Source organism: Callospermophilus lateralis, chromosome 1, assembly GCF_048772815.1.
Source record: "Callospermophilus lateralis isolate mCalLat2 chromosome 1, mCalLat2.hap1, whole genome shotgun sequence".
Taxonomy (NCBI): domain Eukaryota; kingdom Metazoa; phylum Chordata; class Mammalia; order Rodentia; family Sciuridae; genus Callospermophilus; species Callospermophilus lateralis.
Window position 1 is genome coordinate 182,013,802 of NC_135305.1, and position 18,130 is coordinate 182,031,931.

Below are 18,130 nucleotides of genomic sequence, written 5' to 3' on the forward strand. Positions count from 1 at the left end.
GGTGGGAAGTAGGGAACGGCAGGTACCCCTGGAACAAGTTAAAGAACTCCTAATTACTTACACCTGCAGAAGCTGTCGCTTTTGCAAAGTACGTAATTAGCAGCCAGTGCGAATGCTGGCAAATGTGATTGTCTGTTTAAATAGAGGACACAGCCCAGAGACCATTGAGACTGGGGTTCTCCCACAGGTTACATCAGCCCAGCCTGGGCGCCCCCTGCTGGTTGCTTGTTAAGGCCAATTGCAGGTCTGATACAAGCACGTGGCCAATTAAGCCCACATTCATTGTTCATGTGCAAAGCAGGTGTGAACATTTTTTTAAAAATTGGGCCCTTTGTACTTTGCAATTATGAATTTTCTGCCTTTTTAGCCCAGTGGCTCTCTGCATTGGCTGCACATTACAACCATCAGGGATGCTTTTCAAAATCCTGATGCCCAAGCTGTTCCCAGACTAGTTAAATTTCCGTGACATCGGTTTTTAAAGTAACCCAGGTGATTACAAATCTGTCAGCAAGTTTGAAAACTAGTGGTTCTCAAACTTTGGCTGCATCAGAATCAGCTTTGGTGCTTGTTAAAGTACAGGTTGCTGGGCTCCATCGCCAGATTCAGTAAGGTGAATGGTGGGAGCATCCAAAACTTTGCACTTCTAAAGATGCTGCCAATGCTCATGACAATGTTGAATTCCTTTTGGACTTAGAATGACTATTTTTTTGCACAATAGGCACTATACCAATTACTTTGCAGTTATTAATTCATTTAATCATTTATCACACAGTTGTTTGATTCTTTAGGTCTCAGAAAAAGTGCGACACACGTGACATCTATTCTTTAAAAAGGTACCTGTCCCTATTACCATCACATTATCTAATCTGTTTCCCTTAGGACTTTAGCCAATCTATCTTATTTCCTGGCTCCTCTAGGTGCACATAAGCTCCATTGTGGCCATGTCCACAGACACTTGCTGAATGAGTTCACAGAGCAACCCTATTGGGGAGGTCATACGGTCTACATTTTGTGGGACAAGACATAGATTTGAGTAACTTGCTGAAGATCATATTGGAGGAATTAAGATTCAAATTGTGTTCTCTCCAGAGCTGGGCTGTCAAACCACTTCAAGAATTGATCACCAGCCTTAAATACAGTATCAGTTCTTTCCCATCAATAAAATGAATTACTCACCTAAGAATGCCAATTATTTTTGGTTTTACTAACAGTTAAGTTAAAGCTAACTTTTTTTAAACAATAAAAGTCCAGAGTCCAAATCCAAGTGGCCAAACTGTACTAACATCAGCAATTTCTTTCCTTTTTAAAACTCTATTGTCTGCTATGCTTGATGCAGTAATGAGTGCCTATAGTACCAGCTATTAGGAGGCTGAGACAGGAGGATAACTCAAGTCCAGAGGTTCTAGGTCACTCTGGGCAACAGTGAGAGACCATTTCAAAACAAAACAAAACCTCTACTGTCTGTGTCAGAAACCTACTTAGAATGCCCCAAAGCAGGTTAAGGTTTATATATAAACCTTTTATATAAAATCACCACACCAAAACCTTTCAATGTAATATTTTGATATTTAAAAGAAGAGTTATGTGAAAACAAGAGAACTTAAATTATCAGATTTTATTTAGCATGCCAATACAATTTATCCTGGTAATAAATTAATATGTAGTTATAAAAATGTTTGTGCATTTTAGTTAGGAAAATGCTTTTTAATGTATAAAGTATACGCAGATCCTTCAAACAGCCGACTTAATTTTCAAACTCAGAAGTGTGGTAACATCGCTGATGAAATTGGGAGTTTCCCTGTAATTCATGATTCAGAAGTTTTGAGTTTATCAAGGTTTCAATTGCCCTTTCCATTCTGGCAATCCCCCACACCTGAAATGAGAACTGATAGCTGAAAACATTGATCCCATCTCCTATACCTGTACAGGTGAGGGATCCTCTGGCCTGGTCTCAAAACCCCAGAGCTAATCAGACAGAGATTGGATTAAATCAGTTCACAGAGGTGCTCCACAAATGTCTGTGGGGCTAAATAAGGCACAAGCATCACTCAGAACTCCAATCATACCTGAAAAACCTTGGTTTTACTTTCTGCTTACTATACAATTAATTCTTGTTATGTTCTGTTATAGTTCTCAAACTTAAACAACACAGTTGCTTTAAAACAAAATCATTCCTATTATTGCAGCATTATCAACAATTACTGACTGCCAATGCTGTTTGTATTTCTTTTCTCCTGGGATGTTTAAACTTGGGCAAATTTTCTTCCTGTTCTATGCTCACAGTAGACCCACACCAAGGATGTCTGTTCTTGCTTGAAATTCATTGGCAGCAGAGAAAGTTTATATATAGTTAGTACCATCTAAAATGAGGTTGAGACAGTTCATTTCTCTTTGCAGGTCACTGCCCACTAGAGTTAACTTGTATCCTGCTCTGTTCATCTGAGCAGTCACTTTGCTTTTCAAAGTTGTGTGGATTACTTCTGGGCTGGCAGTGTTCCAAGCAGCAGTGAGACTTCTCATCATGTCACAAATATGCCATATAATGTATGAAGTATATCTAGCATATAATTTTTGATTTATTATGTCTCAGCCTAATGGTTGAATACAGCCATGCTAATGCCAGATTTTTTTTTTAAGTCCACTTGTTTTAATTTAAACTTCCAAAGATTGTGTGAGTTTATTTATCAACCAGTATAGAACACTCATACTCTAAGAAGCTTTTCTAATTGCAGGAGCCATACCTAAAACAACTTGCCAGGTATGGGTGCATTTTCATACAGACAGCAAACTTCTGTTTATAATGGAAATTTTTTCCAATTTTCTTGTGATTCTAATTTCTTGCTACTCTCAGTACTTTAGCAAAGAAAGACTAATAGTCTATCTTCATATATTTCTCTTACTCCCTAGCAACATTTCTTTGTAGGAGTGCATGTTTGGTTTGGTTGCATGCTGTAGAGGCTTATTAGATGTGTCCACATGGACATATTTATTCAGAACAGGCCTCCCATTTTTAAGTTCATTCTCTATTGTAGATGCTTTACTTTTTTAGGAGTAGTGACACAATACTGTGATAGGCTAAAAGCACTGGAACTCGCCACAGAGACTTGGCATTAACCTCTCTATGAAATGCAATTTCATTAGTTTTATCAGAAAATAAACAAAAATCAAGATACAAAAATATGTGCTTTGATCTGGTAAAATAGTTAAAGCATTCATTTACTAATTTGGCATGTTTAACTCCTCTTGTTGTTAACAACTTTGCTTCCTTCTGATTTTTTTTTTAATCTTGTCATGATTTTTAAGGAACATAAGGACTCTCCATTTCTTCAATCATTTCACTGTAGATTTTTCTTCCTTATTCACTAACCTTCCTTATTCACTACCACAATAGAACTCTGTGCATGAAGTATAACAGAAAAAACATGCTGAACAGAACCTGAACATTCTAATAATAGCAAGACTGGGGAGACTGGCTTGGTGAGGGGACTGGAAGTGCAGTACTGATGAAGGAACAAATTTTAAGTTAGAGTAATAAAGCTGATGTCAAATTTCAAAGAAAGGGCTAATTTTAACCATATTGGTTACTAATTAAAAATATATCTTTTAAACTAAGAAATCCTAATGACTGAGGTAGATGATGCTGTTATCAGATACTGAATTAGGTTTACGGTATAAGGGAAAGAAAGCACTGATATAAAATTATCTTCATTTAAATTCAGATGGATAATTAAGAATGCTTCCAATTCAACATCCTAAACATGAAATCCAGGTATGACCTATCTGGGGCTCACTTTTCTATTTGAAGATGAACTCAGCAGTTGGTGAAAAGATCCACACGGTAACAGAATGGCAAACCACAAAACAGTTGTCCCCGTGAAAAAAATCAGTTACTCTGCATTTGATATTTCCACCTGGGGTTCATTCTCAACTGTTCAGGATGTGGATTCCTGAAGGTTTCTTCAGCATTTAACTAATTCTTTGTTGGTTGAAGGGGCCGGGACTGTTTCTCCACACATAAATTGATCCTAAGACAGAATGAGAAATGACATTGAGTTCTATATCACAGGTGCATTAATATTACCTTCATTTTGTTAGAGATTCAATCCAGTTGTTAATTCTCCCATTGTTATATTGCTTCATTCTTGTTCAAGGACAGAACTAGAATTAAAATTTTAAAAGTATACTGGTATTCAGTACTGAATTCATCATTTAATAAATGTCTTATAAACATGCCCATCTTCACTTGCAAGCTACCATTTCTTGGAAATAATGTAAGGGCATGTTACATTTTCTAAGTTTTTATATTCATTATTTCAAATTTTGGTCATATATAATTTTACATATATCCTTTTCAAATTAAGCCCTTCTTTCAACTAGAAGGAATAGGTCTTTATGTGTTTTTCCAACACAGATAATCTGTAATGTTAGCTACTTTTTAAATGAAATCCAATCTCTGATAATTTATCCTGATTTATGTCAACTGCCACAAGAACACTCTGCCTCCCAGGCTACCCCTGCAATCTGATCCCTGAAGGATTAGCTACTACTCTGTCCCCAGGCTCTACTCTTCCTGCCTCTGGAATTCTTCTACCTTGCTCTTTGGAATTCATGGTCCACAATGGTCCTTATTCTCAACTCTTCTTTAAAGTGTTCCTTTGCCCCTAATGTCTGGAAACATTTTAGGCTGATGCACCTGAGGGTTGCTTACTATCATCTAATGGGAAGAGCCCAGGGATGCAGCTAAACATTCTACTAAGTACAGGTTAGCTCTGCACAAGAATGCTAGGTTGAGATGAAGTTATAACCCGGTGCAGTTTCCCCTAGGTCCCCTTCTAGTGTTTTCAGAGCCCTAGTACCACAGGGCTTGGAAGTGGGATTGGCTCTTTTCTGTCCCCATTCTCTTCCCTTCTCTAAAATCAACCAACTTTGAACCTTATCTCATGAGACCATACCATCACTAATCTTCTCTGTTGCTGCATCTATCCATCCCAAATCCCATATTTCAACCCCTCTGGACCTCTTCTTTATCCCTACCACCTTTTCAGAGTCCTTCATTCCCTAGATGTTCTCTTTACCTAAGTTCACATTCCATGGTCAATTATATCCGCTCTTCTCTATTCACTTGGCAAAACCACACAATGGTGAAATCTAACTTCCAGTGTCTACAATGAGGATTTATGACCTGAAAACCTCTGATAATCCTCTATCACTACCAGTTATTGTACCATGTCTCTGCTTCTCTTTGTAGCAAACTATTTTAAAGAAATGTTCACACTTATTGACTCCTATTTCCCCGTTCTTTTTTTTTTAAGAATGATTTTTTAGTTGTTGATGGACCTTTATTTTATTTATTTATATGTGGTGCTGAGATTCGAACCCAGGGCCTCACACATGCCAGGCAAGTGCTCTACCGCTGAGCCATAACCCCAGCCCCTATTTCCCCATTCTTTCTGACCTATTTCCCATCTACCAGGTTTCTCCAATCAGGCTGTCCCCAGTCCCTCCCTGAAACTGCTCTCAACACCATCATAAGTTAATTGTGTGTTGCCAAAGCCAATAGTATATTCTCAGTTTTCTTCTAACAGTGGAATCTGACAAGAATCTCATTCCTCCCCCTTTTCTCATCTGGCTCCCAGGATATGGCACTGTTGAATTTCCTCCTTTTGCAGTGTTTGCTCCTTTTCAGTTAGCTTTGCACATTCCTTAACTTCTTCCTTGACCTTTTAATACTAGAGCACCTCAAGACTCAGGTCTTTCTTTTGTCCATTTCATCTATATTCAAAGTCCTGGAGATCTCATCCAATATCCTGGCTCTGAATACTATCTTTTGCTGGTAACTCCCAAATTTATACTGCCAGCTGTCATGCATATTCAATTGCTTTCTCAGAAGCTCCACTTGGATGACAAATAGCCTTCTCAAATTTAGTATATCTACCTCCCACCTGTGTACCTATAGTTCTGTAACCCCAGCTGTTAGTAATTCTACCCTTCTAGCTAGACCAAAAATGCTAAAATCACCCGATTCCTCCCATACTTTAAATCCAACCAGCAAGAAAACCCTTATCTTTCAAAGTGTATATAGAATCCAACCACTTCTCACCACCTCCATTGCTCCAGTCTAAACCATTTCTTGCTTTGATTAGTGTAACAGCCTATTTGTTTTTCCCATTTCTCTCCTTGCTCCCTCAGTCTACTCTGAACACAGTAGACAGAATCATCCTTTTAAAACATAGGTGAGGTTATAGCATTTCTGTTTAAAAATTCTCCAGTGGTTCCCTCCATCATTCACTTTAAAAGCCAAAGTGTCTCTTCAAATCTTTGTGATCTGCCCCACTCTTTTCATCTTGAACTACCTTCACCCTCATTTGCTCTAGTCACTGGCCTCTCTTTTTTCCTTGACAAAACCAGGTATATTCCTGCCTTAAGATCTCATCAACAAATGTTAGTTTGCCTAACTCTATGTCACATATGTAAATAGCTCTCTCTCTCATCTCTTTCAAATCTTTACTTATATAAGGCCTTTCTTAATAAATACTGTCATTATTACCTTATTTTAAATTATAGTCTCCTCTCAGACTGGCACTCCATATTTGTTATAGAACACATTTTAACACAAGAATAAATTATTCAAGTTCTACATTATGGTCTAAATTATAGCCTACTTCTCTTGAAGTCTTGTCTGCACTTTCCCTATATTAATATTAGAGTTCATCTTTAATAATCCATTAGAAAAATAAAACTTTGGGGGAGAGTGGGCAGTAAAAAGATTTCGTTTTTTCTATCATCAATATCCTTGTGAAAGACAATAGGATAACTGAAGAATAAAATGCAACTTCAAAATGGCAATGAGGAATTATATTCAAACAAGATACTCAAGTTCTACATATAAGCTAAGCAAGAAATAATATGTAACTGTTCCTTTCAAAATGTGTCCAGGGGCTCTGAAAATAATTTAGTTACATATGAAATACAGGAACAGAGTGTCAATTAAGACATTTAAAATTATTTTTCTTCTATATAATACATAATCATTTCCATTAAAGAGCAGTTTTCTTTATCACTCTCTTCAAAGCTAAAACGAGTTACATAATCAGAACTGTAAATTTTAATTTATGATATGGCTGTTAATAAGTAACTTTTAAAGCTTGTTTTAAAAAAACAAAAACAGCGCGCGCTTAACCCAGCACGTTGTTAAGGAACAATCTTCTGCATTTACTTATTACAGCCAGGCTGCTCTAGGTCCTTGCCACTGTCTCACACTCCGCGCCCCCCCCCCATTTAAAAATTGACCCCTTACTTTGTCATAAATCACTTTTATAATGAGAGAGCAGCTAGGACACGTTGCCACGTCTTCCCCATTCTCCAAATCTTCCTATAACGAAATCAAACAACGTTTGGTCAGCACGATCTTCCCTTCGCTATCTCCTCCCCATCAAACCTCTCCCACCTCTATGTGGCTTGCCTCCCTGCAAGGTGGGTGCGAGCCCAAAGAGCCTTCTCCCTCACTTAAGGGAAACACCCAGGAAGGTCAGGCGAGGTTCCGTTGCCTCAAAACCCCTGGGAAACAAAAAACGATTTCCCTCTTCCAAAGAAGTATCCCGGGAAGGGACCCTTAAGAGAGACCGGGGAGTAACAAAACCGGCTCTCCTTCACACCCACTCCCGGGCTAAACTGAAGGCCAGAATGATGTGCCCGCTGAGAGTTCAGGGAGAGGGATGGGTTTGGAAGCAGGGAACAGAGACCATGGGTGGACTCAGGGCCGCAAGGATGACTGAAAGCAAACGCGCCTGCTCTAGTGAGTCCCTGCGCGGGTCCCTGAAATTACCTTGGTGATAGAAAAGTTATCCCCACATGGACAGGGGTAGAAATACGTTTCGGAGTCCTCGTCATATTGGAAGTCCTCGATCTCCACCTCGTCGTGAAACACTGCCATGGGGTCGTTGGGGCCGGCAGAGGGCAGGTGCCCCAGCCGTCTGACAACGCCTCTGTTGGTGAAACTTCCCCAAAGCCGGCTGGGACCCGGTGCCGTCACCACGCACAAGGGCAGGAACTACCGCTTCCGGCGCATAGACAATGACGCAACTCCGGCCTTGGCCGCCAAATGGGTGACCCGGTCGCGGTCACCATGGAGATGATTGAGTTACGGGTAGAGACATTGGAAAGATGGGGCTTCCTGCTCAGCAGTGTCGCGCAACCCTACTCCCATTGGATAGCAGCGACCAATAGCATGCAAGGCTCGCTCGTGCTGCCATTACGTCACCCCGTGGACCTCGGAGGCTCCACGGCGGAGGCGTGGAATTTGGAGCTGGGCTATAAAGTAGGTGTCTGGGGCGGCTGTAGCGTGCAGCACGTTGCTGACTTCAGGAAGGTCTCAAAAGGCCTGCTGAGGGCTGCAGCTTTCACCCACCTGGCCCTCAGGAAGAGGAGGGCGTCGCTTTGGTTCCAGACGGCGGTAGGAGCAGCTCAGCGTGCTCTCTACCCCTCACGGGTGACAGACAATCAGCTCTCGTGGAATTTCGCTTCAGCTAGTGACCTTGAGCCCAGGGCGAAGCCCAACTTATATCTCCTGGCGCAGGTACATACCCGCCTCTTCCTTCACCCCAGACATCTTCAAATATCCCGTTTTGTGTTGCTGAGAAGACCAAGATCTGGAAGGCAGGGACTGAATTCTAGTTATATATTTGCCAGGCACATAACATCATTAACTACTACGATACGTAGTAACAGTAACATTATTGTTATTATTCTTATTATTGGTAGTTGTTATGTGCCAGGTATTGAGCAAAGTATAATCCTCCCATTAACCCTGGGGGTTTAAAATTCCATTTTATTAATCTTTAAACTGAGGTACCGAGGGGCGTCTTGACTAACCTCACTTACCTGGGAAATAATGAAGAGCCTGGCCATCTCCAAAGCCCAGGAACAGACTACTAATGCGAACCCTAGTTTCTTTGTAAAAGGAATGGTGTGGGTGCATAAGATTATCAGTAGGGGGCCTGTGTATATCCTGAAGCTGAATGCCAATAAAAAGTGGTTTGTCTTTGAAAATAGTGCTAGTACTTGTTTTGGTACAACCCCCTCACAATGGGGTACTACTCCATTACTAGACAGTTATTCACATATCAGTAGAAAAGGAATGCAGTGTTGAAAAAGCACTGTTGAAAACCAGAAGATCTTGACTTAGAATCTAACTCGATTGCAAATGAGCTCTGGTTGGAGATTTACATTCTTCAGGCCTATTTCTCTTCAAGAAAACATTGGGCTAGAGATGATTCCAAGATCCTTTTTACTAGCATTCTTCTTTTACTTGGAAATCGAGTCTCACTTGGTTTGGCAATCAAATAAAACTTCACATTTTCATAACACATACTTAATACATCCTTATGCTTATGTACTTACACTCAAGTGTTTCCATGAAGTTATCAATTTTGTGCACACTGGATAAGCTCTGCTTGGATTTTAGCCCTTGTGTTTTACTTTTTGTTTGTGGTACTAAAGATAGAACCCAGGGCCTCATACCTGATAGGCAAGCCCTCTCATGCTGAGTTTTATCCCCAGCCCTTAATTTTATTTTGAGGTATGGTCTGTGGAAGTTGCCCACACTGGTTTTGAATTTTAGATCCTCCTGCTTCAGTCTCCTGAGTAGCTGGGATTGCAGTTGTGTGTCTTCAAGCTCTTTTAAAGCTTGAAAACATGAAGGCAGAGAAGTCTTTGGGAGAAAATTCCAGAAGTACACTAATGGAGTTGGTAGACTGTCATTTCAGAGGTTCCACAAAGAATTTTTGCTAAATTGGAGGTCTACCCAGCAATTAGGTAACATTTAAAACTTATTGAGGGTTAACTGGAGATTCAGGTGTGTCTGGAGAAATCCCATTAAAGCTCACACAGCTATGTGGTTGCTCTTGGTATCACTTAGACACAAATACTTCCCAGATAGTCTTTTGGAGATAGGTGGAAGTGTTCCATTGATTACAGAACTTTCTTTAATTCTTATATGAACCACTTTTGAATATACAGAAATGAATGCAAGTCATGTTTTGGTTTATAGGAAGCATAAATTGGAAGGTTCATTTATATATATATATGTGTGTGTGTGTGTGTGTGTGTGTGTGTGTGTGTGTATATATATATAAATATATATATATAAATATATATATATATATATATATATATATATATATATATATAAATAAAATATTTTTTTTTCTTTGGTGCTAGAAATTGAACCTGGGGCCGTGTGCAAGTTAAGCACATGCTGTTTCACTGAGCTAGAATTACAGTCCTTGTAGGCCTTTTGGAAAGCAGTTTGGACTTATTCAAAACAGTTTGCTGCCAGGCAAGGTGGCATATGCCTGTAATCCCAGCTGCTTGGGAAGCTGAGGCAGGAGGATCGAGAGTTCAAAGCCAGCCTTGGCAAGGCCCTAAGCAACTTAGTGAGAGATCCTGTCTCTAAATAAAATATAAAAAAGGGGCTGATGTGGCTCAGTAGTTAAGCACCCTTGGGTTTAATCCCCACTACCAAAAAAAAAAAAAAAAAAAAAGGAAAAAAACCCACCTAAAACACACCAGTTTGCTGGAGCATCTTAAAATCTTAGGTTAAAATCCTAAAAGTTACAGGGGATGTCAGGTAGTTTCTCTTTGTAATTTTATAACTTAAAGAATTATCTAAAATGGAAAAAGCAACACACCACTTATTGGTCATTGACATGTGCCAGGCACTGTACAAATCTTTTGTAGGCATTATGTTGTTAAAACAACCATTGAGGTATAGGTATCATTAATATTGGGAAACCTGATGGTTAAGGCAAATTAGTGAGTTGCAGTGAGCCATGGTGACTACTCACATCTTTCTGATCCTAGAATTTAGGCTCTTAATTAACTGCAATGCCATTTATGATGTGATGGTGTTTCAAGCAGGCTAGTTGAAACAAACATTGATTTGGTTATGCTGATTCCTCTGAGACCTAGTGTTGGAGATGGGGGGGATTATTCTAGGCTTTCCATTACTGCTTTTATCTTGCCTGTTGTTCATCCCCTTTGGCCACAGGTGGTTTCTCTTATGGTTCTGACCAGTTTGAGCTTGACTGTGAACAAAGAGAAACCATAGTGAAGCACATTATGTATGTTCATTTTTTGTTTTGTTTTTTTTTACCCAGTATAGTTAAAGAAAACATTACAGTGACTATTGATTTTTATATTTATTGCTAAAAAAGAATAGACACATTTTGTAATACACATTTTTGATCCCTGAGAGTGACAGAAGCAGATTTGCTTGTTGCTATGGTCATTTGAGATCACAAGTTTATCTTTTACCATAAATGTGAACATTGTTTATATGGAAAGTAATAGTGATCAAAATTCTTAATATAATATCAGATTTAGAACTGGGTCATAACTGTGTAACAAACTGTATTTGATGACTGCTGTTATGTATCAGGCCAGGGGGAGTTGTTTATTGGCACTATCAATTCACTACTTCTGTAGGTCATTTGGCAAGGAGAAGGGGTTTTTTAAGTTTTTAAGGATTTTGTATTAACACTCTTGCTTACCGGGTACTTCACAGGTGTTATTTTATTTATTCATTTCATCAATCCAGTGAATCAATGTGAGTGTTGTTAAAATGGTAAAAGATGCTTTGCCCCAAATTGGAAAAGGGCAAGAAAGAGTCAAACTTGAGCCTAGTTCCACTGATTCAAAGTCAGGCACACTCCTCACTTGTATACCACTGAGTTTTCCTTACCAACCCCTGGAGTCCCATTACTCCCTCTGTGACATCTAGGTTTCTGAATTGACAGGTGCCAGATTGGTCTTCAAATTTACTTCATTTCAGGGGATTTGTGGTCTTTGAGGCACATTTGCTGCTGTCATATCTCATCCAGTTTATCAGCAAGTAGTGGGGCGCTAATTTCAAAATAATTTCATGTGAATCTATTTCTGTCATCTCTATAGCTCTTATCCTTTCATAATACCCCCTCCCCCTGCCCGGCATTGGAGATTGAACCCAAGGGCACCCTACGACTAAGCTACATCTTCAGCCCTTTTTATTTTTGATTTTGAAACAAGGTCTCTCTAACTTGCCCATGCTGGGCAACTATTTAATTTAATCTGGAAGGAACAGATTAAATTTAAGATTTGAGACAAATTATAGTGATTTCAGTTCAACAAATACACTCAGTTCATTCAACAATTCCAGGGATGCCAGGCACTATTTGTCATGTCATCTCCTTGGAGATGGAGTAGGTATATCAGTTTTAAAATAAAAAAAATTATAATTTTTCTGTTTTAGAAATAGTCACAAATTTTGAACTTGTGATCCTCCTGCCGTAGCCTCCTGAGTGCCTGGGATTACAGAGTGCGCCACCACGCCTACACCTAGTTCCTACCGTACTTTTAGACTGGAACCTCCTAACTATATTTTCTGCTTTCCACTTTTGCCCTTGGATAATCCATTCTTTACACAGCAACCTGGGTAATCATTTAAAAATAGATTATGTCCTCCTGATTTATTCAGACTTTTCAGTTGCTTCCTAGTGACTTGGGGTAAAGTCCATTTGCCATGGCCTACTGTGATTTGGGTCTCAATTACTTGCTCAATTTCCTTTCATTCTCATGTAGATTATTAAATTTTAGCCTAAAATGTTAACCTTACTGCTCTCTGGTGTCACTGACCTTGGTTCCTTTAACATGCTAGACTTTTCCCTTGTTTTTGCCTTTGTTCTTGCTTATCCCTGTGGCAGAATGCTCTGCCCTTAACATCTGCTTGGTTGCCTCTTAATTGTTCTGGTTTCAGCTCAAGTGTGATCGCTTCAGAGAGACCTACCCTGATATTCCCCCACCTACCTACTCCATGACATGACAAATAGTACCTGGCATCCCTGGAATTGTTGAATGAACTGAGTGTATTTGTTGAACTGAAATCACTGTAATTTGTCTCAAATCTTAAATTTAATCTGTTCCTTCCAGTAATTTATTTTAGTACTTCGTTATGGATATCAGTTTTATCATTTATGATATTTTTTCTGTTTTAGAAATAGTTACAAATTTTTGGTAGAGTTTGTGAGGATATACACATCTATGGAATATTCATTATATAGTTTTGGAAATTACTTAATATATGTTGATCTCCTTTGATTAAACCCATTAAATATTGGATATGTGAGTAAAATCCTTGGACAGGTAAAAGTGGGTAATTTTTTTAAAATACCTTATTCTAAGGACTGGCATTAAAAACTTAGAAAGGCACTTTGAATATTTTTTAAAAATGCTCTTTCTTTACCAGTAGGTGGCATTCTTGGTCATGATTATTACAGAATTTTAGAATTTTAAGAGAACAGCCTTTAAAAATTAAAATTTGCTTCCAGTTGAGAAGTAGTCTATTCAAACAGCATAGTCACTAAGATGTATGCTATCGTAAAGACAATTTATTTTAGCAGTAGCTGTCTAAAACAGCAGAACAATATTTTATATTTAACTGTATAGCAGTTAAATTTAATTGGGGAACCTGATCTCAAGTGACATCTATCATTTTAGCCTGTGACTGTGGTTGTACTTTTTTCATCATGGTAGGATCTCAAACTGAGCAGAACCATAAGAGGAACCACCAGTGGCCAGACAGGGCAGGTGGCCAACAGATGGCAGGATGAAAACAGTATAGAAAGGTATTTCATGGGGTGGGTATCCTAAGTTAAGGAGGTGGGTATCTAAGCAGGAGGATGAACAAGAGAAGCAATAAGATAAAAAAAAGAAGTGGAACCATGAGGGGGAAGAATTGAGAATGGCCTTGCTGTGAGGTCATGCCTCTGATTACAATGAGCCTTTCCTTTCACAACTGATAATTACTAGGCCTTCTTTTTCTCAGTTTCCCAAAACATTGTTTTTACGTGTTGTCCCTGTTATCACAGGAACTTGGTGAGAATGTCAGTATAAGGAAAAACTTTCCATGTTCCAGCCAGTGTACATCCAGAGATGTCAGTGTAATACCAGGAGCAGACTGTGTTAGTCAGTGAACCAGCCATACCCTGAATGACTCCTAAAATCTCATGGACTTCTAAAGTAAGTTTCACCTTCTTTTGGTGATGAAAAGTCATTTTTGGTTTAGCACATTTAAAGGAGAGAAACTACATTTAGTAATCTTGCATGAGGTGAAAAAGGCCTTATGCTTTTTTTCCATTTACTAGAAAAAAGTAGCCCATGGCATGTTTATTTGCAATCAAGCTGCATCCTACAATGGCAAGAAGAGTTTTTATCTAAAGACTAGTTACGAAGCATTGGGCTTTTTAAAATCTGATTTGGTTACAGCTGATTAAATACGTCTGACTTGTATCACCACCTGGTTTAATCTTATGCTATTAAAGAAGCAGAGTAGATTTTAAAAAAATTTTTTTAGTTGGAAAATGGACATAATATTTTTATTTTTATGTGGTACTGAGGACTGAACCCAGTGCCTCACACATTGCAAGGCAAGTGCTGTACCACTGAGTGAGCTCCAGCCCAGAGAGTAGACTGACAACTGTATTTGACCTGATGAGCACCATCCAATTCTTTAATATTTCTTGCCAGAAATTAGTACAAGAGGAAGACAAATTTACTGAGGTTCCCAAATATTTAAAAACCAAAACATATAAGAGTACTTTTCAGAATATCCCAAACTAGAAAATATCCAAAAAGGCTACTAATAGAGTAAACAAATTTTGCAGCTTGTGTCTGCATACATGTTCTCTTTTGATCTCCCAAATCGGCCACATGCTGCATGATTTTGTCTTCAGAGGACTATATATATATGACCATATCTTCCATTCTGTAAGATTATAATGCTGAAAATTTCCTTTTGCCTTATGGCATTGAAGCCTTTGTAACGTCTCAGAACAGCATGTTACTCATGCTTGTGATGATGCTAGTGTAAACAAACCTACTGTGCTGTCGCTTATATAAAAGTATAGCATGTATACTTACGTACTGCTGCTTGTCAGTTGATGTTTATTTTATTATATGCAGTCCTGAGAATTGAACCCAGTGCCTCATACATGCTAGGCAAGTGTTGTACTGCTGAGCCACAACCCCAGCTCTTGTATTGCTACTTGTAAAGTTTACTATAAAGCAATATGCCGTGTTACGTTGGCAGCAGCCTTTTATCTCATGGTTATTGCATTTCTTGATTGCATTAAGAGGCCATGTTGAGTAACCTATGCTATGTAGGTTTGTGTAAGTTCTATATGATGTTTGTATAATGACAATATCATCTGATGAAGCAGTTCTCAGAATGTATCCCCATTATTAAGTAATGCATGACTGTTTTGTTAGCATCAAGAATTACATACTTAAACGTGCTGTACAGTTACACTGAATCGGTTCTGAATGATTGCAAAAATTGTCAGGTAAAGTCAGGCCCTTTGCTAACTGAACAACTCATAACTGTACCAACAGATTGAAACTCTTTTTCACTGTTTCTTTAAATAGTCTGATGTTTCCCCAATTTTTCCTAAAATAATTTTAAACTTCATTCTTTTGTTTGCCCAGGAAGTACCATGGCCTGTGCTGCTTTCTTGATTTCTGGGTTGTTGCGAGGCTATGTGGGAGCAGTCTGCACTCGGGCTGCTGCTTCGAAGTTGACATCCAGCACTTCTCGCCCCCTTACTTTCACGAGGTGAGTCATTAAGTCTTTAGAGCTGCTGAAGGTTGCGTGAAGCATATCAGACTCCAGAAAGAGGCAGCATCTTGGCTTAAATATGCCTATCATTAATAGATCATTAAACTTCTGACCATTTTATAGGATCCATAATTATGTTGTATTTTGGATAACTGTGATATTACAGGGGAAAATAATTTTATTTTTATGAGGATAATACTTAATAACCTAATTTTACTTTTTATTAAAGCATAATGAAATCCAAAAGGAAAACTGATCACTTGGAGAGAACTGCAAGTGTCGTTCGCCGGGAGGTCTGTATCTTTTGGGCATGACAGGTTTTTCTGGTTGGACAGTTTGTGCATGGTTATGACAGGTTTATGGGGAAGGCAAGTTTGTTATTTTTCTTTTCTGAAAATTTCTAAGGATATGTGATAACTAATTTGAAAAGATGACAAAAGTCTTCAATTTTTCCTTTAAGCTTGAAACGAATGGGTTAATTTTTGAAGGCTGGAGTATGGCAGCATTAAGGGAAATATCCTCACAGGTTTGATGTTTAGAGTTACTTTAGAGATAGAACTACTTAGAGAGTCTATATTTTATGAATACCTTATCATTTCTTTTTTCTTTTTTTTTTTTGGACACCGTGTCTCCAAATCCTTGTTCATCCATACTTTAGAACCACACTTCCTATTTCATCAAGGGAGAAAACACTCACATCTGAGAAAGGAAGGTGTACAGTTTTTCCACCATATTCAGACTGTAGAGAGTTAATCTGCCACCTGAAGGGGTGTCAAGGGCTGGGAGCTAAAGGATCCTCACCCTTTACCTCAGTGAGTAACTATTTTCATTTAAAAACATAAATTGGATATTTGATTTTGCTTTTTTGAGTGTTTTTCACATATTCAGATACGTTTAGCTTAGTATTAGGAGTCTGTTTAAACTATTAAAAATAAAAAGCTTTTTTTACACTTCTACAAACGTGATCATAAATTGTATTGGCTTAGTAGTTTTAGTGTTAGTAGAAGGAGACTCTGTAATGTTTAGGCCCTACTTTAATTTAATTTAATTTAATTCTGCTTTCAGAAAATTGCTTTGTGATGGACTGAGGATAATGTTTGTTCATTCAGCTTCATGGTGTTTTTTTTTTGTGTGTGTGTGTGTGTGTGTTTGTAAAATTAGCTCAAAAGAGTGGGTTCATGAGCATGTGGGAAGATACTTTTCCCATTGATGATCAATCTGAAAATACTTTGTCCACACAAAAATGCTGATTCCATAAATGTGAAGTTTGTTAAGATTTATTTTTAAGGAGTGAAAAGTCTGTCAGTGTGAAGAAAGCTGGTTGAGAGGCTTGGACTGTGCTCTTACCTGTCAGTTTTGAGGTAGATAAATTAGAGAAGTGTTGCCAAACTTTTTAAGGATCAGATGGCAAATATTTTAGGCTTTATGGTCTGTATTGTTTCATTTACAACTACTAGCACTAATTCTCAATTAAGAACAAGTTGACAAAGTTTGACTATACTCTATTGGATAACATAAAATCGCAAGTACAACAACTGCCACACTATCTTTATAATGTGAAAACATCCGTGATATGTACACAATTTGGTGTGACAGTTCTAATAAAACATGATTTCCCAAACAAAGTTGTCCTATATGTAATGGTTGCCAGTCCCTGAAATAGAATAGTCATTTTAGAATTTTATAGGACAAAATTATTAGGACTTTGGGGTAGGGGTGATTTTGGAAGTTTAGGACAAAGAAAATTCATGTAAAATTCTAATAGTTTGATTGAAAAGTTGAAAATTTTGGTGCTCAGATATCAGAAAATTATAGGATTAAAATTCTAATCAAGTAACTACTTTGGAGGAAGGATTTTTCCAATGGCAGTTCCTCTCTTTTGTTTCTAATTTCCATTCTTCTAACTAGACTGAGAATTGGGAGGAGATGAGAGGAATTGGGGAAAAGCTAGGTCCATCTCCTCAAGACATTCCTAGCCAGAGAGCTGGGCATGGTTTTGGACTTCTTGACATGAACAGACCTTGGGTCGTAACAGAGCTTGTCTTTAATGCAGTAGTACTTCACAAAATGCCCACAGGTCCGTATGCTCTTTACCTCCAGCCCACGAGGTAGCCTAAGGATAGGAAGCCATCCACATTTTACAGAAGAGGAAACCTTGCTCAGGAGATGTCTTACAGCTTCTCCCAGGGCCAAAGGAAAGCTCCAGCATAGAATTTCTAGGCCAGAGGATCCTGTTTTCACTCTGGGAGTGACTAAAGATTGGAGCAGTCATTTGCTAAGAAATATTCTTTCAGCATTGGACATTGTGTTCCCTATGGAAAATTTGGGGAATTACAATTTATGATATTAGTGCTTCTTACTTGGGACTCTAAATGTAACCAGTCTGAAGTCATGCCGATATAGAAAGCTGGACTCTGAATTGAAGGACATTTGATTGTATTGAAGTTCACATTTTTTTCCCCCCCTTACAGACCAAAGAATAAG

The 18,130-nt window shown here is 38.4% G+C and overlaps 2 protein-coding genes across 15 annotated transcripts in view; one reads left to right on the forward strand and one right to left on the reverse strand.

The window, feature by feature from the left end:
* Nucleotides 1–1,683: 1,683 nt before the first annotated feature.
* On the reverse strand, nucleotides 1,684–8,048 carry Dph3 (diphthamide biosynthesis 3). 2 transcript variants are annotated; one of them, XM_076842148.1, is made up of 3 exons: nucleotides 7,826–8,048; nucleotides 7,298–7,372; nucleotides 1,684–4,025 (listed from the first exon to the last, which is right to left on the reverse strand). In XM_076842148.1, exons 1-3 carry the CDS (start codon nucleotides 7,931–7,933, stop codon nucleotides 3,960–3,962), a joined length of 249 nt encoding a protein of 82 aa, XP_076698263.1. In that variant the 5' UTR covers nucleotides 7,934–8,048; the 3' UTR covers nucleotides 1,684–3,959. The 2 variants fall into 2 exon arrangements, with proteins under 2 accessions (XP_076698263.1, XP_076698236.1); XM_076842121.1 differs by lacking the exon at nucleotides 7,298–7,372.
* A 228-nt stretch (nucleotides 8,049–8,276) lies between these two features.
* Oxnad1 (oxidoreductase NAD binding domain containing 1) overlaps nucleotides 8,277–18,130 on the forward strand; it is a 64,367-nt gene continuing 54,513 nt past the window's right edge. For 12 of the 13 annotated variants that reach the window (XR_013090095.1, XR_013090110.1, XR_013090097.1 and 9 more), the window contains exons 1-4: nucleotides 8,277–8,575; nucleotides 13,902–14,052; nucleotides 15,517–15,643; nucleotides 15,876–15,939. Coding sequence is in view for 6 of the 13 variants with exons in the window: in XM_076842305.1 (XP_076698420.1) it covers nucleotides 15,525–15,643; nucleotides 15,876–15,939 (183 nt within the window). In the remaining 7 variants the exon portion in view is untranslated. The remainder of the gene's footprint in view (nucleotides 8,576–13,901; nucleotides 14,053–15,516; nucleotides 15,644–15,875; nucleotides 15,940–18,130) is intronic. The other variant, XM_076842248.1, reaches the window with a different exon arrangement.

Excerpts from the sequence above, each read along its gene's own strand:
- Dph3 (XM_076842148.1), bottom strand. The coding sequence starts at position 7,933 with ATGGCAGTGTTTCACGACGAGGTGGAGATCGAGGACTTCCAATATGAC. Across the intron at positions 7,373-7,825 it reads ATAACTTTTCTATCACCAAG|GAAGATTTGGAGAATGGGGA; the intron begins GTAATTTCAGGG and ends ATTTCGTTATAG. Across the intron at positions 4,026-7,297 it reads TAAAAGTGATTTATGACAAA|GATCAATTTATGTGTGGAGA; the intron begins GTAAGGGGTCAA and ends ATTCTGTCTTAG.